General features: G+C 39.0%; 1 protein-coding gene across 6 annotated transcripts in view; it reads right to left on the minus strand.

Moving 5' to 3' along the window:
* Window positions 1-18,493, minus strand: part of SPECC1L (sperm antigen with calponin homology and coiled-coil domains 1 like) — a 147,349-nt gene that overhangs the window by 70,733 nt on the left and 58,123 nt on the right. For 5 of the 6 annotated variants that reach the window (XM_025400632.1, XM_025400630.1, XM_025400629.1 and 2 more), the window contains 4 exons: window positions 15,399-15,472; window positions 13,893-14,068; window positions 9,929-10,092; window positions 6,168-6,259 (listed from right to left, as the gene is read on the minus strand). In XM_025400632.1, coding sequence (XP_025256417.1) covers window positions 6,168-6,259; window positions 9,929-10,092; window positions 13,893-14,068; window positions 15,399-15,472 — 506 coding nt within the window. Of the gene's footprint in view, window positions 1-127; window positions 236-2,255; window positions 2,551-6,167; window positions 6,260-9,928; window positions 10,093-13,892; window positions 14,069-15,398; window positions 15,473-18,493 lie in introns of those variants that run through there. The other variant, XM_025400634.1, reaches the window with a different exon arrangement.

Here is an 18,493-nt window from a genome sequence, read left to right on the forward strand (position 1 = left end):
TTTACCCTTTCCAAACTTGTATGCTTTCTTTTTTTTCTTTTTTTTTCTTTTTTGGTCTTATGCAATTGCACAGGGCAAGAGCTCCAGCAAAATGCTGAACAAAAGTTGTGAGAGTGGGTATCCTTACCTTGCTCCTGGTCCTGGTGGGAAAGCATTCAGTCTCCAGATTAAGTATGATGTTAGCTGTGGAGTTCCCACAGGTCTCCTTCTATTTCTAGTTTGCTAAAGAGTTTTACTATGAACAGATGTAAAATTTTGTCAAACAGTTTTCTAAAGATGTTGAGATTAATGATTTTTAAAATTTTTTTTTTTTTCTGTTGATGCAAATTTTAACCTTGTACCCCTGGGATACATCACACTTGGTAATGATGGATTATCATTTTTATATATTCCTGGATTCAGTTTTGTTAATGTGTGCTTTTATATTGCCTCTATAACCATCTATAATCACGAGGAATATTGGCTGGCAGTTTTCTTTTTTTGCAATGTCTTTGTCTAGTTTTGCTATCAGGTAATGCTAGCTTCCTAAAATGAACTGGAAAGTCCTTTTACTCTTCTGTTTCCTGAGAGACTATATACAACTGGAATTATTTCTTCCACAAAGGATTGATTCAATTCACTAGTAAAACCACCTGGGCCTGGAATTTTCCATGTGGGAAGACTTTTTATTTTAAACTTTTATTCTGAAATAATTATGGACTCCCAGGAAGTTGTAAAGATAGTACAGGAAAGTCCCATATACTCCTCATTCACTTTCCCCCAACTGTCTATGGATAATGAATTCCCTCAGCTTTTGTTTGTCTAAAAAATTTTAATTTTATCTTTTTGTTACTACATAGAATTCGAAGTTGACAGCGTCTTTCTTTTGGCATTTCAAGATGCCATTTTGGGCTGGGCACAGTGGCTCACTTTGGGAGGCCGAGGCAGGTGACTCACCTGAGTCCAGGAGTTTAAGACCAGAGTTTGAGACCAGCCTGGGCAACATGGAGAAATCCCATGTTTGTACTAAAAATACAAAAATTAGCCACGTGCCATGGCATGCACCTGTAGTCCCATTTACTCAGGAGGCTGAGGCAGGAGAATCGCTTGAACCCAGGAGGTAGAAGTTGCAGTGAGCCAAGGTCACGCCACTGCATTCCAGCCTGGGTGACAGAACTTCCATCTCAAAAACAAAAACAAACAAAAAAAAACCCAACCATTTTGTTGCCTTCTGACTTGCACAGTTTCTAACTAGAAGTCTGTGATTATTCTTACCTGCCTGTCCTTAAGAAATTCTTATTACTGTTTTTCAGCAATGCCTTACTGGACAGGAGGATGAGGGTGTTTGTATATTTATATATGTTTATCTTGCTTTAGCTTCCTGATTTTCTTGGATCTATGAGTATACAATTTCCAACAAATTTGGATGGATTTTGGCTATTATTTCTTCAAAAAAATTTTTTATTTTTTGTTTTTTAAGATGGAGTCTCCCTCTGTCGTCCAGGCTGGAGTGCAGTGGTGTGATCTCGGCTCACTGCAACCTCTGTCTCCCAGGTTAAAGTGATTCTCCTGCCTCAGCCTTCCAAGTAGCTAGGATTACAGGCACACACCACCATGCCTGGCTGATTTTTTGTATTTTTAGTAGAGACGGGGTTTCACCGTGTTTCCCAGGCTGGTTTCAAACTCCTGAGCTCGGGTGATCTGCCCACATCGGCCTCCCAAAGTGCTGGAATTACAGGCGTGAGCCACTGCGCCTGGCCTATTTCTGCAAATGTTTTCTTCAGACACACTTCCTACTCTGCCCCCTGACTTGCCTTTTTTTCTTGGGCTCCAATTTCAGGTATGTAGGACCACTTAATTTAATCCCACAAGTCAGGGGCTCTGTTCATTCTTTTCCCCAGTCCTTTTTCCTCTCTGCTACTCATTATGGAAGATTCTACTGCTATGTCCTCAAATATACTGATCTTTTTCTCTATTCGTTTTTTTTGTTTGTTTTTGAGACGGAGTCCTGCTCTGTCACCCAGGCTGGAGTGCAATGGCACAATCTCAGCTCACTGCATCCTCTGCCTCCTGGGTTCAAGCGATTCTCCTGCCTCAGTCTCCTGAGTAGCTGGGATTACAGGCACAGACCACCGTGCCTGGCTAATTTTTTTTGTAGTTTTAGTAGAGACGGGGTTTCGCCATGTTGGCCAGGCTGGTCTTCAACTCCTGACCTCAGGTGATCCGCCTGCCTCAGCCTCCCAAAATGCTGGGATTACAGGCGTGAGCCACCGCACCTGGCCTTCTTCTATTCTTTTTCATATCTTTCACTTCTCTCTTCATCTGTGCATGCTTCCCTTCACATACTCAAGCACAGAGATCATATTTACATCACTGCATGCTAATCCTAGCATTTCTATCCGTTCTAAGTCTGCATCTATTGACTGATTTCTCCCCTGGTTACAGGTGACATTTTCCTGCTTCTTCATTGCCTAGTAATTTTTTATTGCATGCCAGATTATGTATTTTACACTAACTATATTTTGCTGTGTTCCTTTAAAAATTATTACTTTGGCAAATAAGTACGCTACTGTATTAGCTATCTATGCTGCATGACAAATTATTCCAAATCTTTTGTGGCTTAAAACAATCCATTTATGATCTCATAGTTTCTGTGGGTCAGAAAGCTTAGCAGAGTGTCTCTGGCTCAAAGTCTAGCACGAGGAGGCAATTAAGTTGTCAGCAGGGCTACAGTTATCTTGAGGATCGACTGGAGGAAGATCTGCTTCCAAGCTCATCTACATGGCTGCTGGCAAGCTTCAGGAGATCTGTTCCTACACTTCCTAATGTGGGCCCCTCCGCAGGGCTGGCTCACAACATGGGAACTGGGTTTCCCCAGAGTAACTGGCTCTAAGTGATAGCAAGAGGAGCATTCAAGGCAGAAGCAAAGCTTTTTATAACTGTATTTTAGAAGTGATAACCTTATCCTACCACTTCTTTTGCTTTGCCATATTCACTGGAAGCAAATCACGAGCTGCAGCCAACACTCAACAAGAGCAAATTGCACAAGGAGCAACTACCACCAATTGGGGATCACTGGGGAACATTTTAGAGGCTGCCTACTACAGCTACTTAGGGACCTCCTTGGTCCTTCTGCATCTTATTTTTAAAGATCTTTTAGGGCAGACCTAGAATAGTATTTACTCTGAGGCTATTTAGTTCTATGATACTTTCAGGGGTGGTCCTTTAGGAGTCTATACTGAATGCCATCTATTCAAAGAGGTGTCTCCACAGCGGCTGGTGGGAACTCAAATGATTTCCTGCCCTAGGTAAACTACCAGAAGTGTTTGCCGGATAGCTCCCTGTTCCTGGAAATTGTTTCCGGAAAATTATTCTTGCCCAGCCTTGTGCGGTTTCACCCAATGCAGGTACAGATTGGTATTCAGACAAAGACTCAAAGGGATGCCTATGCAGATTTCTATACTCCTTTCTCTATGCAGCTCCCTCCTCCAAGTATCTGCCCTGCAAATTCAAGCAGTCTCATTCTCCTCGAATGTTGATTTGTGTCTACTCAGATCCAATTGTTTTTCTCTTCCCTGCTCCATGTAGGTTCATCTTCCCTGCACCACCATCTGGAAATTGCCTCCAGGAAAATATTGTGAGCCACAGTAGGACTTACCTCATTTTAAAATTTTTGTTCAGGGACCACAGTTATGTACAATGTCTGAAAATAATTGCTTCCTATATTTTGTCCATCTATTAATAGTTGTTTGTGATGGCAGAATAATCCAGCCTATTACTCCCACATAGCTAGGAGTAGAATTCCTACCTAGGGAGTTCTGAAAAACTAACAATTCCAATCTTGGGCCCCAGTCCCCAGAGATTCTGGTTTACCAGGATGAGGTCTGGGAATTTTATGTGCTTAAAAACTCTCCACATGATTTTTATATACAATTAGGTTTGAGAAGCACCGTACTAACTAATCATGTACTAAAAAGCTACTGAATGTAGCTCCTAAGTATTAGTTTTTTGCAACTTATAGAAATATTTTTCACCTCCTAACTTTACAAAGATTTACAAAGTGACACCTTGTACATTAAACATCAACTGACAAACACCACTTAAATAAAGTTCCTCTTATTTGAAGTTTATTACATTTGGCATCTTTATGTTGCTTTTATCTGTTACTTCAGAATTTTAGATGAAGTTTGATTAATAGGGAGCACATAAAAAAGCATTAAATCAGCTGGGCACGGTGGCTCACGCCTGTAATCCCAGCACTTTGGAAGGCTGAGGTGGGCACATTGCTTGAGGTCAGGAATTTGAGACCAGCCTGGCCAACATGGTTAAAACCCTGTTCTACCAAAAATACAAAAATTAGCTGGGTGTGGTGGTGCACACCTGTAATCTCGGCTACTTGGAGGCTGAGGCACGAGAATCACTGGAACCCAGGAGGTGGAGGTTGCAGTGAGCCAAAATTATGCTACTTCACTCCAGTTTGGGCAACCGAGTGAGACTCCGTCTCAAAAAAAAAAAAAAAATTCATGAAATTGGTGGAATACGGTATTCCCTTCCCTTCTTTTTAAATTATGACATAATGCCAGGCGTGGTGGCTCATGCCTGCAATCCCAGCACTTTGGGAGGACCAGGCAGGTGGATTGCCTGAGCTCAGGAGCTCAAGACCAGCCTGGGCAACATGGCAGAACCCTGTCTTTACCAAAAACACAGAAAACAGCCAGGTATGGGTGGTACAGGCCTGTGGTACCAGCTACTTGGGAGGCTGAGGTGGGAGTACTGGTTGGGCCTGAGAGGCAGAGGTTGTGCAGTGAGCCAAGATCGTGCCACTACACTCCAACCTGGGTGACAGAGTGAGACCCCATCTCAGGAAAAAAAAAAAAAAAGACATAACATCTTGTATATACATGCAAATGCAAAGCCACTAACTCACAACAATATAAATGCAAAAGGAGCACGCTAGTAAACACAGTACAAATGTCTCAACTGGAAATGAAAATGCTCCCCAGCACCATTATTTTAGGGAAGAGGTGCAGCCGGGGCTACACTGTATCACAGGATAATGGGGGTTAGGCCATGTTTCCTTTGGCTACTCTCACCTATGAGGAAATACTCCACCTCAGCTATACTGTCCAAAAGCGGCTGAATAAAATGCACAATGAGGGGCCTCTTGAGCGCTACCGAAAAGCCCTCTGCCCCGCTTCTCATCTGCATTCCCCAATGGCACAGAGGAACAACTTTTGAAACTTGTTTCTAATGTATCAATAATGACCTGTGCTGGACCTGTTACAAAACAGCCCTCATTAATCACACTTCTCTGAATTCATGCCTTGTGCACCCCTTCCACTCTGAATCGCAGCTGCCCTGTGACTTGCTTGGATTAAAATAGCAGGACAGAAGAGTCACTGTCCAAGTTCCAAGCTTAGGTCTTCAGAGGCTTTGCTAACTTCCATTTTCAGTCTCCTGGAGCTGGAGATACCATGTTGTGAAGGAGCCTGAGAAGACAAATCACATGGAGAAAGCAGCCTAGGAATCCTGCTGAGCCCAGGCCCTATCCCATCCTCCCTGTGAATTCAACTGCAGGAATGAGCCCAGGAAAGCCAGCAAAGAATTGCCTAGTCAACTCAGAGAAATGTAAAAACTAATAAAATTGTTCTTTCAAGCCACTAAGTTCTGAAGTGATTTGCTATGCAGTAAAGGCTGAGACATGGCAACCACATATTCTACTCACAGACACTTCTGTGTCTTAGTGTAGTGACTAAAGCCACTGAATCCAGACAGCCTAGCTCTAAACCCCAGCTCTACCACTTAATTGCTGAACCTCGGCAAGTTACTTAACCTTTCTGGGCCTCAGTTACCACATGTGAAAAATACAGATAAGAACAGCACTTAATACCCAAGAGTTGTAAGGATTAAATGAGCTAACATTATAAAGCATTCAGAACAGTGTAGAATACAAAGCAAGTGTTCAACTGTTGTTAGCTATCATTATTAGAGTCTATCAGAATAACACAATTTACACTTACATAATTTATCTCAAAGATATTTACAGTATTTTAGGAAACAAATTCTAGATACATCCCTGCTGAGGTAGTCATTTACCCAACGAATATAGGTGTAAATGAGTGTGAAGAAAAGGCCTCAACTTTCAGATCCTGAGGCCATAAGAGCCTCCTGTGGTTCCAGGCACTCACCTGCATAGGGGACACAGCTGCTGCAGGAGGGGTTTTCATAGGACTTGGGCTCAGGGGCGTTCGAGGAATTGCAGCTGCAGCAGGGTTTGGTACTACAAAAACAACAAACAAAAAGGGAAATAACGTCACTGTACAGTGGAAGCTTAACTAGTCTCCACTTAAGGACTCGCCTGATTACCAAACACTCTCAAACCCCCCTGGACACTGTCTTGGCTGATGTCTAGCCTCTGCTGAACACTTGTAGCTGTGTCTTAGCACACAGCTGCTTTTCCTCCCATCAGGTGAATTATTTGCATCCGTAGAGTAGTCATGCTTATTTCTAACCCATGTTATGGCAGTCATTTCATTTCTGTTACTTAATTATGTAGCTAAAATGCTCCATAAAGCAATGAAATTCAAGTATTAAAACCCAAGAGGAGTATTTACATAACTATATCAGGTAAGAAGCCTGGCAGGTAAAGGATGTTGAATAGTTGCATATTAAACAAAAGAATGAGGAACTCCTGCTTGTCTTTCCTCAATTCCTCCTGCAGAGTCCATCATGTCACATATATTTTCTGATTTGTATTTAACGCAGGGATGTGGAATCACTTGTTGGCATATCAGTCTCTCTCTCTCTAGAATAAACTGCTGAAAAGTAGTTTATGTTTTTAGAATTTATTAATTTCTAGACAGTTGAGCATAGCACAGATTCTGGTAAAGGCTGCAAAAATGATTCTTCATTTGATGCTGAATTAAATTAAAAATGGGATACAGAATGACTCAGGCCTATCACACAGTGTGGCAAGATGAAGCAGATCACTATGGACTTTTTTAATGCGGCCAATATAAACACAAATCTATTTACTTATATTTAGAATTGGTATCTTTAGATGTATTCTTTATTGAGATAACAGTCACAAAACATAAAGTTAACCATTTAAAAATGTACAGTTCAGTGGCATTTAGTACATTCACAATATTATGCAACCATCATCTCTACCTAGTTCCAAAACATTTTCATCATTCCAAAAAGAAAACCTAGTATCCTAACAGTCACTTCCTACCCACTGTCCCGCCAGCCTCTGGCAATCTGCTTTCTGTCTCTATGGATTGACGTAGTGTGAATATTTAGCATAAACGGAATCTTACAATATGTGACCTGTTGTATCTGGCTTCCTTCAATTAACATAATGTTGTAAAGATTCATCCATGTTAAAGTATGTATTACTACTTCATTCCTTCTTGTGGCTGAACAGTATTCCATTGTATGAATATACCACATTTTGTTTATCCATTCATTGAATGCATGGATACCTGGGTTGCTTCTATCCATTAGCTATTGTGAGCAGAACTACTATGAACATTGATGTACAAGCACAGATGTTTCTCAATTTATGATGGAGTTATGTCCTGATAAAACCATCATAAGCAAGTCAAAAACGCATTTGATACACCTAACCTCCCAAACATCTCAGCTTAACCTAGCCTACCTTAAACAAGATCAGAACATTTACATTAGCCTACAGTTAGGTAAAATCATCTAACATGAAGCCTATTTTATACTAAATAGGCTGTGTTGAATATCTCATGTAATTTACTGAAAGCTGTACTGAATGTGTATTACTGGCACTATTGTAAAGTCAAAAAATCAAAAGTTAAAGCATCGTTAAGTCAGGGACTGTATTTGTCTGATTATCTATTTTCAGTTCTTTTGAATGCATAATTAGGAGTGGAATTGCTGGGTCATTTACATATATTTTATTATAAAATAACATATAAGGCTTTTAAAAAACTTTAGTATGAAGCAGTTTTGTGCATTAAAGCATGCTTTATTAACATTTTGAATAGGTGTATAATTTTAATTTAATGTAGACATTCCGTTATCATTTTGATTTTCAAAACATATATATATTTTATTCTTCAGAGACAGAGTCTTGCTCTGTTGTCCAGGCTAGGGTACAGTGGCTATCAGCAGGTGCAGTGATAGCATGCTACTGCCTGGGCCTCCTAAGTAGTTGGAACTACAGGCACTTGTCAGCTCAAAGCATATTTTAAAGTTCTCCTTTCATCTTACCCCATCATATTAACCAGAGGTAGCCACTAACAACAGTTCTGGGTACATCTTTCTTACACTTTAAATGCAAATACACTTAGCTATCTACGTACCTTAAAAAAACAAGACCACCCACATTATACACATATACACACACACACAGAGGTATATATAGATATATACATATATCTCTATATATGTACTGGCCTGCAACTTACTATAAAGGATTGCAGTGCACAAAGTGATTGCTCAGGTGGCACACTTGAATAAAGGATCACAGACATGTTTCAACATCAGTACTTTGAGATCTGTCATCCTTACTGAAATATGCATAGTATTTTACTGTATTAATTGGTCATAATTGTCTTAATTCTTTTAATAGGCATTTAAGCGATTTCTAGGTCTTCCATTTTTCCAAACAATGGTATACATACTGTATATGTATACATATACAGAGTTTTTTTATACATAATACTATCTTTATACATAATACTTGTGCCAGTACTAAGTATAACAACTTCAGAGTCTATGAACATGGCATTTTAAACTGGAAGGTATTGCCTAACAGTCCTCCAGAATGTCTATACCAACAGTGTGTAGGACTATACATGTGACTTTTGCTGTGCTTTTAAGTCAATGAGAACTCATTTGTGTATAATCACAGAACACAGATTCTAGTAGCCTATTAATAAAGTTTAAAGAATTTCTAGACAAAAATTTGAGCTTTAGGACATATTACAATTAATTGTTTGAAAACACCACATCCCTTTTCCTTTCCCAGGGCTGAGGAAGTTAGATGAAAACAAGTCAGTCATTTGAAAGTGGGGAGAGTAAGCCTTCTAGAGCTTGTATGAAAGAAAGCCCGGCTTGATTCAGAACCTAAAATGCCGTGTAGGACTATAGTGAGTGGGGGAAGAGTGGTTCAACTGAGGCAAAGAATAGGCAGGGGTCAGACCATGGAGGCATTTGGGTATCTGAATTTTGTTTCAACTCTAATAAGCAACTAAAGGATTTTAAACAAGAAAAGATCTTTCTATCATGGGATGAAAAAGGGAGATTTAATTTGGAGGTTACTGAAATTAGTGGTTGATGGTGGCTTGAACTAAAGCTTGTGCCGCTAGAGATGGAGAGAAGACAAAGCAAAGACATCCATGATGTAGGCTGTATCAACAGGATTTGCTAGTAATAGACTAGATGTAGCAGTAAGAAAGAACAAGAATTTAAGGAAGATCCCCAGACTTTTGGCTTAAGTAACTGGGTGGAGTGATGCTGCCATTTATGCACGGGGAGAAGGTGAAGACAGCAGACAAGAGTTTGCTTTTTGGACGTTAGATGTCCAGGAGACACCTGAGGGTTCATGTCAAGTAGGCATCTGGATAGACATGACTGAGGAGTTCAGAGGAAGGGAAGAGCTAAAGTTATACATCTGGAAGTTCTTAGGCATAGAGAACATACTTAAAGTAACAGGAATGTGTGTGATCCAACGAGGGTGAGAAGACACATCTCTGCATGGGATTAAGGATTCTGTCTGAGACTAACACCTCTGAAGCTGAAGAGATCTCAAACCTATTAAATATCACCTTCTGTTAAGTCTAGTGCATTAATACTATATGAAAGTTAATGGGACTAAGAGTAAGACAGTAAAGAATATCAAATTAAACCAGAGAATATAAGGTAAGTAAACACAACCACATGCAGTTGGCACAATGCAGGAGAAATTAATTACCTTGAGATGCACTGTCAAAGGACTTGATGAGGGTTTTTACTGTAGGAGTTGGCTCTGAGGAAGTCGAGGACCTTCTACTCAGTCCCATTCCCTGCCTTAAGGCTGCCAAATCTCTCTCAACGGCATTCATGTAGTTGTATACCCGGCCTCGCTCCTCCTCTTGCCTGAAAATAATATTGAAATCAGAGCATTTTTACACAGGTACTAGAACATATACATTTTCCCCTCCCAGCTGAAAAGCATTAAAAACTATCAGTTTAAAAAAATTGTATCAGTTGAGCTTAGTAGATTACCTGGTCTAATGTTCTCATTTGCTTGGTAAATACCAGGAAATGATACTGAAATTTTTATATCAGGTTATCCTAAGTAAGTTAAACAACCATCAAATTCCATTTTCATCTGAGTAAGTGTAAGGTAAGGACATCAGTAATCAATTAGCAGTAAAATAGGAGGTAGACTGGCTCAGAGCTGAGACTCTCCAGGTCCTGTGCTGCCGAGAAGGCCCTTCTCAGGAGTCCGGAGGTTCACCAGTACATGATACTGTATAATATTAATTTATAGTGGTATAATATTAATTTATACTGGCTCTAGCTAGTATGTTATGCTTAGACATGGAAATACAAAAAAATGAAACCAAAGCCCACACTCTTTAAAAAAATAAAAATAAGAACAAGGCAAGTGGTGTAGTCTTCAAATAGAATTCTACAAAGAAAAAAAAAAAAAAGCCTAGACCCATATTAGTAACATGAGTCCCCTAGAAGCTCAGGGTGATGCATCCTGAGTCATCTGAAAAAATCAATTCCATTTCATTTCTGGCCCATTCTGAATTCACTACACTGACTAACACAGAATTCTTTCATCTGGAATGAGATTACAATTGCAGAGCTTGTACATGTCATATAACTATCAAGTATGTGAATAAAAATTAAGCCAGTCCTTAGGAAAAATTCATCTTTGGTGGCCATTTGGCCTTCTGACAGTATTCTGCCTCAAGATGTACTACAAGATCTTAAGGTCATTTAGCTGTCATGATTAGAACTTCCTTTTCTTTTTTTGAGATGGAGTCTTGCTCTTGTTGCCCAGGCTGGAGTGCAATGACGTGATCTCAGATCACCACAACCTCCGCCTCCTGGGTTCAAGCGATTCTCCTGCCTCAGCCTCCTGAGTAGCTGGGATTACAGGTATGCGCCACCACGCCCGGCTAATTTTGTATTTTTAGTAGAGACGGGGTTTCTCCATGTTGGTCAGGCTGGTCTCAAACTCCCGACCTCAGGTGATCTGCTCACTTAGGCTTCCCAAAGTGCTGGGACTGCAGGTGTCAGCCACTGCACCCGGCTGACTAGAACTTTTAATAAAGAATCTATAACAGTGATTATCAAACTTTTTGGTCTTAGAGCCCCTTTCTACTCCTAAAAATGAGTAAGGACTCCAAAAACCTTTTGTTTATAAGAGCTGTCTTCCATTACATTAAAACTAAGAATATATAAAAATATTTAATTCATCTAAAACTAAAATAAATACAGGGCTTATTAATATATTTTTATGAAAAATAACTATTTTTTCCAAAACAAAACAAAAAAAATTAGTAAGAAGAGTAACAGTGCTTTGCATTTTTAAATCATCTCTTTAATGTCTGGCTTAAGAGAACACAGCTAAACTCTCATTTCCTCTGTATTCAACCTATTTTAATATGAAAAAAAGCAAGTCTTACATATAGATAAGGTAGGTGGAAAAGGGAAGATTTTAATAGCCCTTTTAGATAACCGTAGCTGTTCTTATTTGATAACTGCACTAAAATGCAACAAGTAGTAACTTAAAAGTTAGCTCCAATGTGGAATCTGAAACCATATAAGTGAACTTTTCCTATTCTGTCCATTAAAATCCACTCGTCAATCTTGTTTAACATCATAGACTGGCTGTAAGGAAAATATTGTTTTACTTACAGATTTTCTAAATGCTGTCATTACACATTTTTTTTTAAGTCGCAATGATCTCATCAGAAGACACTTTATGGGAAGCTGTCAAACTCACCAATGGTAAATAACAAGTTTTCCAAAATCCTAACATTCACTTGAAAGCCCACATTTTATCACTGGCAGTGAATACTGTCCGTTGTTTTCCTTTAAGTGATAGGCTGTCTTAATTGTTTTCACAAAATATCCACCAAATAAAACCAAAGTCTGAATCATCCACAGTTTGTCTGTCATTCTCAAGTAAAAAAATGGCATTCAATGAAAAAAGAAAGCAGCTCAAACTAATCACAGCACTTTCCTCAATGTGACCTCACTCTTCAGTATAGTCTTGAGTATACAGCAGATAAAGCAGAAGTGCTTTTTCTGTACTTCCCATTTTGTACAGAATGCTAAAGAGCATACTCAAGGATAGGGATGTAGTAAAATTCATACTTTACGGTTTTACCAAGGACATCTTTAAGTGAAACCTGCATTTAAAAAAAAAAAATTGCAAGTATGTGGTGGTGAAGAGTATAATGACTATAAGTGCAATTTATTGCCAAGATCCCGGTTCATCAACAGTTTATACTTGCTTTTCTCTAACAGTTTAGAAGTCAACACAGTGAAAAGGGCAAACAATGTGATGGTATTATGAAGACAGTTTGACCTCACAGACTCCCTAAAGGGCCTTAGGGACATCCAGGAATCTGCAGGCCTTACTCTGAGAACCACTGCCCTACAAGATGCTACCTCTTTCAGAAGGCGTTTTAAAAACATGTGTCTCAAAGTCTTATGAATTTTTGAGATCCAAAGGAATGAAACTTTAACAGTAGAATTTCATTCACTCAGGATAACTATAGAATGAAGCATTTCTGATACGTTACTCATTTAATAATACAAAGAAAAAAGTAATGTAATACATGTTTTATACTAGTAGAGAAATAATAATCTGTCTCATTCCATGTTCTGCTTAAGGAATCCAATGAAAAATGCTTAGCAATACTTTTCTCTGAGCCATTCACTAGAGCAAGGCAATAATAAGACCATTTTTTAAAGATATACTGTTAGTTTTCTAAATTTCTTCCTACGCCTACTTAATAATTACTCAAACTAAGGAATAATCAAATTCTTAGTAATAACCTCAAACACAAAAATACTATCCCCCACTCTTAGATGGTATTTCACTGTGGATCTCAGCGCATGTCACAAATGTCATTTCATCTAATAATTTTCATCAGTTTCCAATGATGTCTATGTTACATGGGGGAAAAAAAACTACTGTGGAGATTCATTTGATTATAAGATAAAACAAGTGAAAATTCCTCAAGTGAGTGACAGAGAGAAACTCACTTTACATTCTTTACTTGGGTCTCCAAAAATACTAGCTAAAGTATACTGACTATTGCCCTGAGCACTTGGCAGGCATTATATTATTTAATCCTTATGACAACACTGTAAAGCAGGTAGTATTGTGTCATTTTAAAGACACTTTATGGGAAGCTGTCAAACTCACCAATGGTAAATAACAAGTTTTCCAATATCCTAACATTCACTTGAATCCTAAACATTCACTCATCATTTTAAAGATGAGAAAACTGAGGCTCAGGGAAGTCAAGATTCCTAACCAAGATTACAGCTAGTAAGAGGCAGAGCTGGACACGAGCCAAGAATATCTGTCTCCAGAGTCCACATCCTTAGTCATGAGGCTACAATCTAAAGAAAACTAACAGGGCTGGACTGTGGGGCTGGGGGAAAGGAGAATCATGTGAGAGACCATCCTCACTCCCTTCAGAGTTGTGGATCACTGATACTGACAACTCTGAAAGATCCACATAGACTGTACTAGTTCACATGTGCCATAAAATGACGCCCAGAAAAGCTGAGTAACTTCCATCAGATCCAAACTCAGTAAGTATCAAACTCCCCATTTTTTCCATAGTACCACATCAAAAATTGGGATTTAAATGTTCTCTACCGAAACAGAAGTACACAACTGGTTTCTCAGAACATACTTGCGTGACTTTATTTCCTCCAATTCTTTTGTGAGTTTCTCATTTTTTTCTTGAGCCTCATGTAACCGGCGCTTTAGATCACCAATCTCCTCTTGGGCTTCAGATTTAATGTCATTTGCAATGACTACTGCAGTCTGAAGATCAGCCTGAAACTGTCGCCATTCCGCAGATTCTTCCTATATTAAAAAACTAACTTTTTATTTCCAAAAGAGAGCAATCAAGATTTATTTAAAAGCAATAAAATTTGTTTATGATTGGATTGCTGTAATACACTAATGCTTCCAAATGATGATTCATTTTCTTAATCACAGAGAATTGCTATTATCTATTTCTAACAGGCAATGCAACTATTATTAGTGAACTTGTTCTTAATAAGGAAAAGATTTTCCAGCTGATCTGCCTACTGAGGCATCAAGTACTCAGAGTGCTCAATAGATATTAATGAAAATAGTGTCAAGCTTCCCTTCTTCATGCAAGTTTCAAAGCAGGTCTTATGAAAATAAACATCATCTAGAATGTATGGATCTTTACCTCTGAAAAGCACAAGAAGGTATATAATGGTATGTGAACCATACAGTGAAAAACTATAAATATCCTGACATCAAAACCTAACAGGAAAAAAAAAAAATCAAAAGAAAAGGAAGAGGAAGCCAGAAGAAAAACACTAAACTCAATATAGGCAGGCAAAATTATACAAAGAAGCGGTAAGGAACTACGTGGTCTGTTGCTTCCCACAGTCATGGAGGATGTGGGTGTGGCCGGGTGGGGAAGTCTCCCTGGGACTCACCTCCCTCAAAGCCACAGCTGGGCCATGCCTGAGCCCCACGCCCTCCTCACCCCTAAAGCAATTTTCTTACACGATGAAAGCAGCCTGAGCAACTGTGGTATGACCCAAACGACTGAGTAGCTTTCTCCCCACTCCCTGCATCATGGCTGCATTGCTATTGGCAAGACAGATCACAGCCACAAAATGTATGAAAACAGACTAGTTTGGGGCACCTTATAATCAAAAGCTAATAACTTTTCTTTATAAAATAGAACACTTTTTCCCCAAATCTATCTTTCTAAAATTACTAACCATAAATTTCTATAGGTCGAGTATCACTTATCCAAAAGCATTTCAGATTTAAGATTTTTTGGATTTTGGAATATTTGCACTATACTTAACAGCTAAGCATCCCAAATCTGAAAATCCGAAACCCAAAATGTTCCAATAAGCATTTCCTTTGAGCATCACGCCATCATTCAAAGAGTTACAAATTTTGGAATATTTTAGATTTCAGAATGTCTAGTTAGGGATACGCAACCTATAGCACATTCTTCTACCCAAAATCTAGCAGCAATCCCAATCTGAAATGACAGCATTTGCTTTCTGCCCAAAACCCAATGGGGCCAGTATTATCACTGTATCCAAAGCTTAAGATGAGTGATAATATGGTCAATGACTACACCTCAAATTTCAGAAAACTGTTTTCTAACAAGATAATACATGAAGATTTATCCTACCCGAAGTCTTCTGTGGAGTGTCTTTATTTCTCTTTCCATGTCGTGCTTTTGGTCCTGGAGTTTTTTAACTGTATCTGAAAAGATCACCAAAGTTTAAATATCTATTCTCACAACAAAGTTCAGAGGAATAATACAAAGAAAAGGGGTACTTAAACATGACATTTGAAAAAAGTTATCCTGTCCAAAGACTACAAAAAAATTTTAATACAAAACTTTAATAGAAAAAATGTGCAATCCAAGTAATAACCAATATTACTTTCTTTGGAAAATATCAAGTTAAAAAATCACAATTTCTAAATCACTTCCTTCCACAGTATCTTAATTTTGAAACAAAAAGTAAAACCGTTAGAAATTCACTTTGTTGGTACATAACCAGTCAAAACAATATTGACTATGACTAAAATATGAACTTTTAATCATAAACATTGTTAACCTGCAGTATTTATATAAGCGTATCTTTCCTTACACACTGAATAAATTCCAGAAGTGAATTAGTAAAATCAAAATTAGTAAAAAATATAATACCCAGGGTAGCTGCTGTTTAAATTAATCCTATACAAATCTTATTAAAAAATAAAGAATATATTTATAAAGTAAATCAATAATTCCTCAAATTATTTATCCCATAATGTGAATTTTCTTAGAACAATTTCATTCACTCTAAAAGCATTCAGTGAACACCAATAAGATGCAAAGTACCATTCTAGACAGAGTGAGGATACAAGGATGAAAGTGTAGCACAGGCTAGTCTCCCTGGAACCAGAAACATAAAGGGAAGTCACCTTCTCTTCGGAGGTTCTACTCTAAAATCCAAGCATAAGAGAGAAATGCCTTAGGAGGGTGCTATGCTGATAGCTGCCACTAAGTAAATCGCTCACGGCTGATTACTTTGACAGCTCAGGAAAGAATCACTTTTTGGTTAAGGGCAAGAAAGGGTACTTACACACTGGTGGCAAATCCTTTACCCTGATTCACCTACAGCCCCACCCCAGTAGATCCCTGGCTGTTCTCTGTGTTCCAACTGTGTCTTACGCAGCCTTGTACCATGTCGCTGCCAACATTACCACATCTCTTGACACACCTGTCTCCACCACTAGACTAAAAACACTTCAAAGGCAGAAGAAGCCATGTGATGACCTCACGGACTCAGTAGTTGTAATAATGGTATCTTAAAAATGGAATAGGCCGTCGCTCTCCAACGCCAGTGCCGCCTCTCGCTCACCGAGCTCCAGCCAAAGGAGAAGGGGGGTAAGTAAGGAGGTCTCTGCACCATGGCTCGTACAAAGCAGACTGCCTGCAAATCGACCAGTGGTAAAGCACCCAGGAAGCAACTGGCTACAAAAGCCGCTCGCAAGAGTGCGCCCTCTAGTGGAGGGGTGAAGAAACCTCATCGTTACAGGCCTGGTACTGTGGCGCTCCGTGAAATTAGACGTTATCAGAAGTCCACTGAACTTCTGATTCGCAAACTTCCCTTCCAGCCTCTGGTGCGACAAATTGCTCAGGACTTTAAAACAGATCCGCGCTTCCAGAGCGCAGCTATTGGTGCTTTGCAGGAGGCAAGTGAGCCCTATCTGGTTGGCCTTTTTGAAGACACTAACCTGTGTGCTATCCATGCCAAACGTGTAACAATTATGCCAAAAGACATCCAGCTAGCATGCCGCATACGTGGAGAACGTGCTTAAGAATCCACTATGATGAGAAACATTTCATTCTCAAAAAAAACAAAAAAACAAAAAAAACTCTTCTTCCTGTTATTGGTAGTTCTGAACAGTAGATAATTTTTTTCCCATGGGGTCAAAAGGTACCTAAGTATACGATTGCGAGTGGAAAAATAGGGGACAGAAATCAGGTATTGGCGGTTTTTCCATTTTCATTTGTGTGTGAATTTTTAATATAAATGCAGAGGCGTAAAGCATTAATGCAAGTTAAAATGTTTCAGTGAACAAGTTTCAGTAGTTCAACTTTATAATAATTATAAATAAACCTGTTAAATTTTTCTGGACAATGCAAGCATTTGGATTTTTTTAAAACAAGTAAATTTCTTACTGACGGCAAAAAAAAAAAAAAAAAAGCAATAAATATATGAATGTGCCAGCTGATGGTAGCAGTAATAAAAAGCAATGCTGAAATCATTACCTAGGGTTTTTCTTTTTTTTAGTAAGTATCCTATTGATAGAACTTAACAATTTATCATTAGGGACAAAGTAACTATAGACATTAGTGTTTCTGGGTAAGTAACATTCTCTCCCATTCCTTATAAGTAGTAGCAGGAACTCAGGCATAGTGAACACTTGCTTGCAATCACACATGTAATAAAAAAATTCTTCCTCTAGCTAATAATTTATTGGCTTTTAATCAAAACCCGAAAGTATGAGTATGCTGATGTTTTTTCTTACATGGCTCATCATCTTCTTTATCCCTGTTCCACTAGAACCTTCTCTATCCCTGTTCCACTAGAACTTTCTCTTTGAAAATCTTTTTGCCACTATGCTTTACATTTGATGTTGGTATATGTGTGTGTTCTGATATTTTGGGGGTTTTTTTTCTTTTTTTTTGAGACATAGTCTCAATCTGTTGCCCAGGCTGGAGTGCAGTGGCGTGATTTCAGCTCACTGCAACCTCTGCCCCCTGGGTTCAAGTGATTCTCCTGCCTCAGCTTTCTGTGGTACAGACGGGGTTTCACCATCTTGGCCAGGCTGGTCTTGAACTCCTGACCTCATGATCCACCTGCCTTGGCCTCCCAAAGTGCTAGGATTACAAGCATGAGTCACCGCACCCGGCTAGTATTCTGATATTTTTAAGTGGCACGAATTCACTTTAACAACATAGAGCCTAGAATATTTATAACAATTATATGTGAAATAATAATTTTTTTTTTTTTTTTTTTTTTTTTTTGAGGCGGAGTCTCGCTCTGTCGCCCAGGCTGGAGTGCAGTGGCCGGATCTCAGCTCACTGCAAGCTCCGCCTCCTGGGTTCACGCCATTCTCCTGCCTCAGCCTCCCGAGTAGCTGGGACTACAGGCGCCCGCCACCTCGCCCGGCTAGTTTTTTGTATTTTTAGTAGAGACGGGGTTTCACCGTGTTAGCCAGGATGGT

Source organism: Theropithecus gelada, chromosome 10 (assembly GCF_003255815.1).
Source record: "Theropithecus gelada isolate Dixy chromosome 10, Tgel_1.0, whole genome shotgun sequence".
NCBI classification, from domain to species: domain Eukaryota; kingdom Metazoa; phylum Chordata; class Mammalia; order Primates; family Cercopithecidae; genus Theropithecus; species Theropithecus gelada.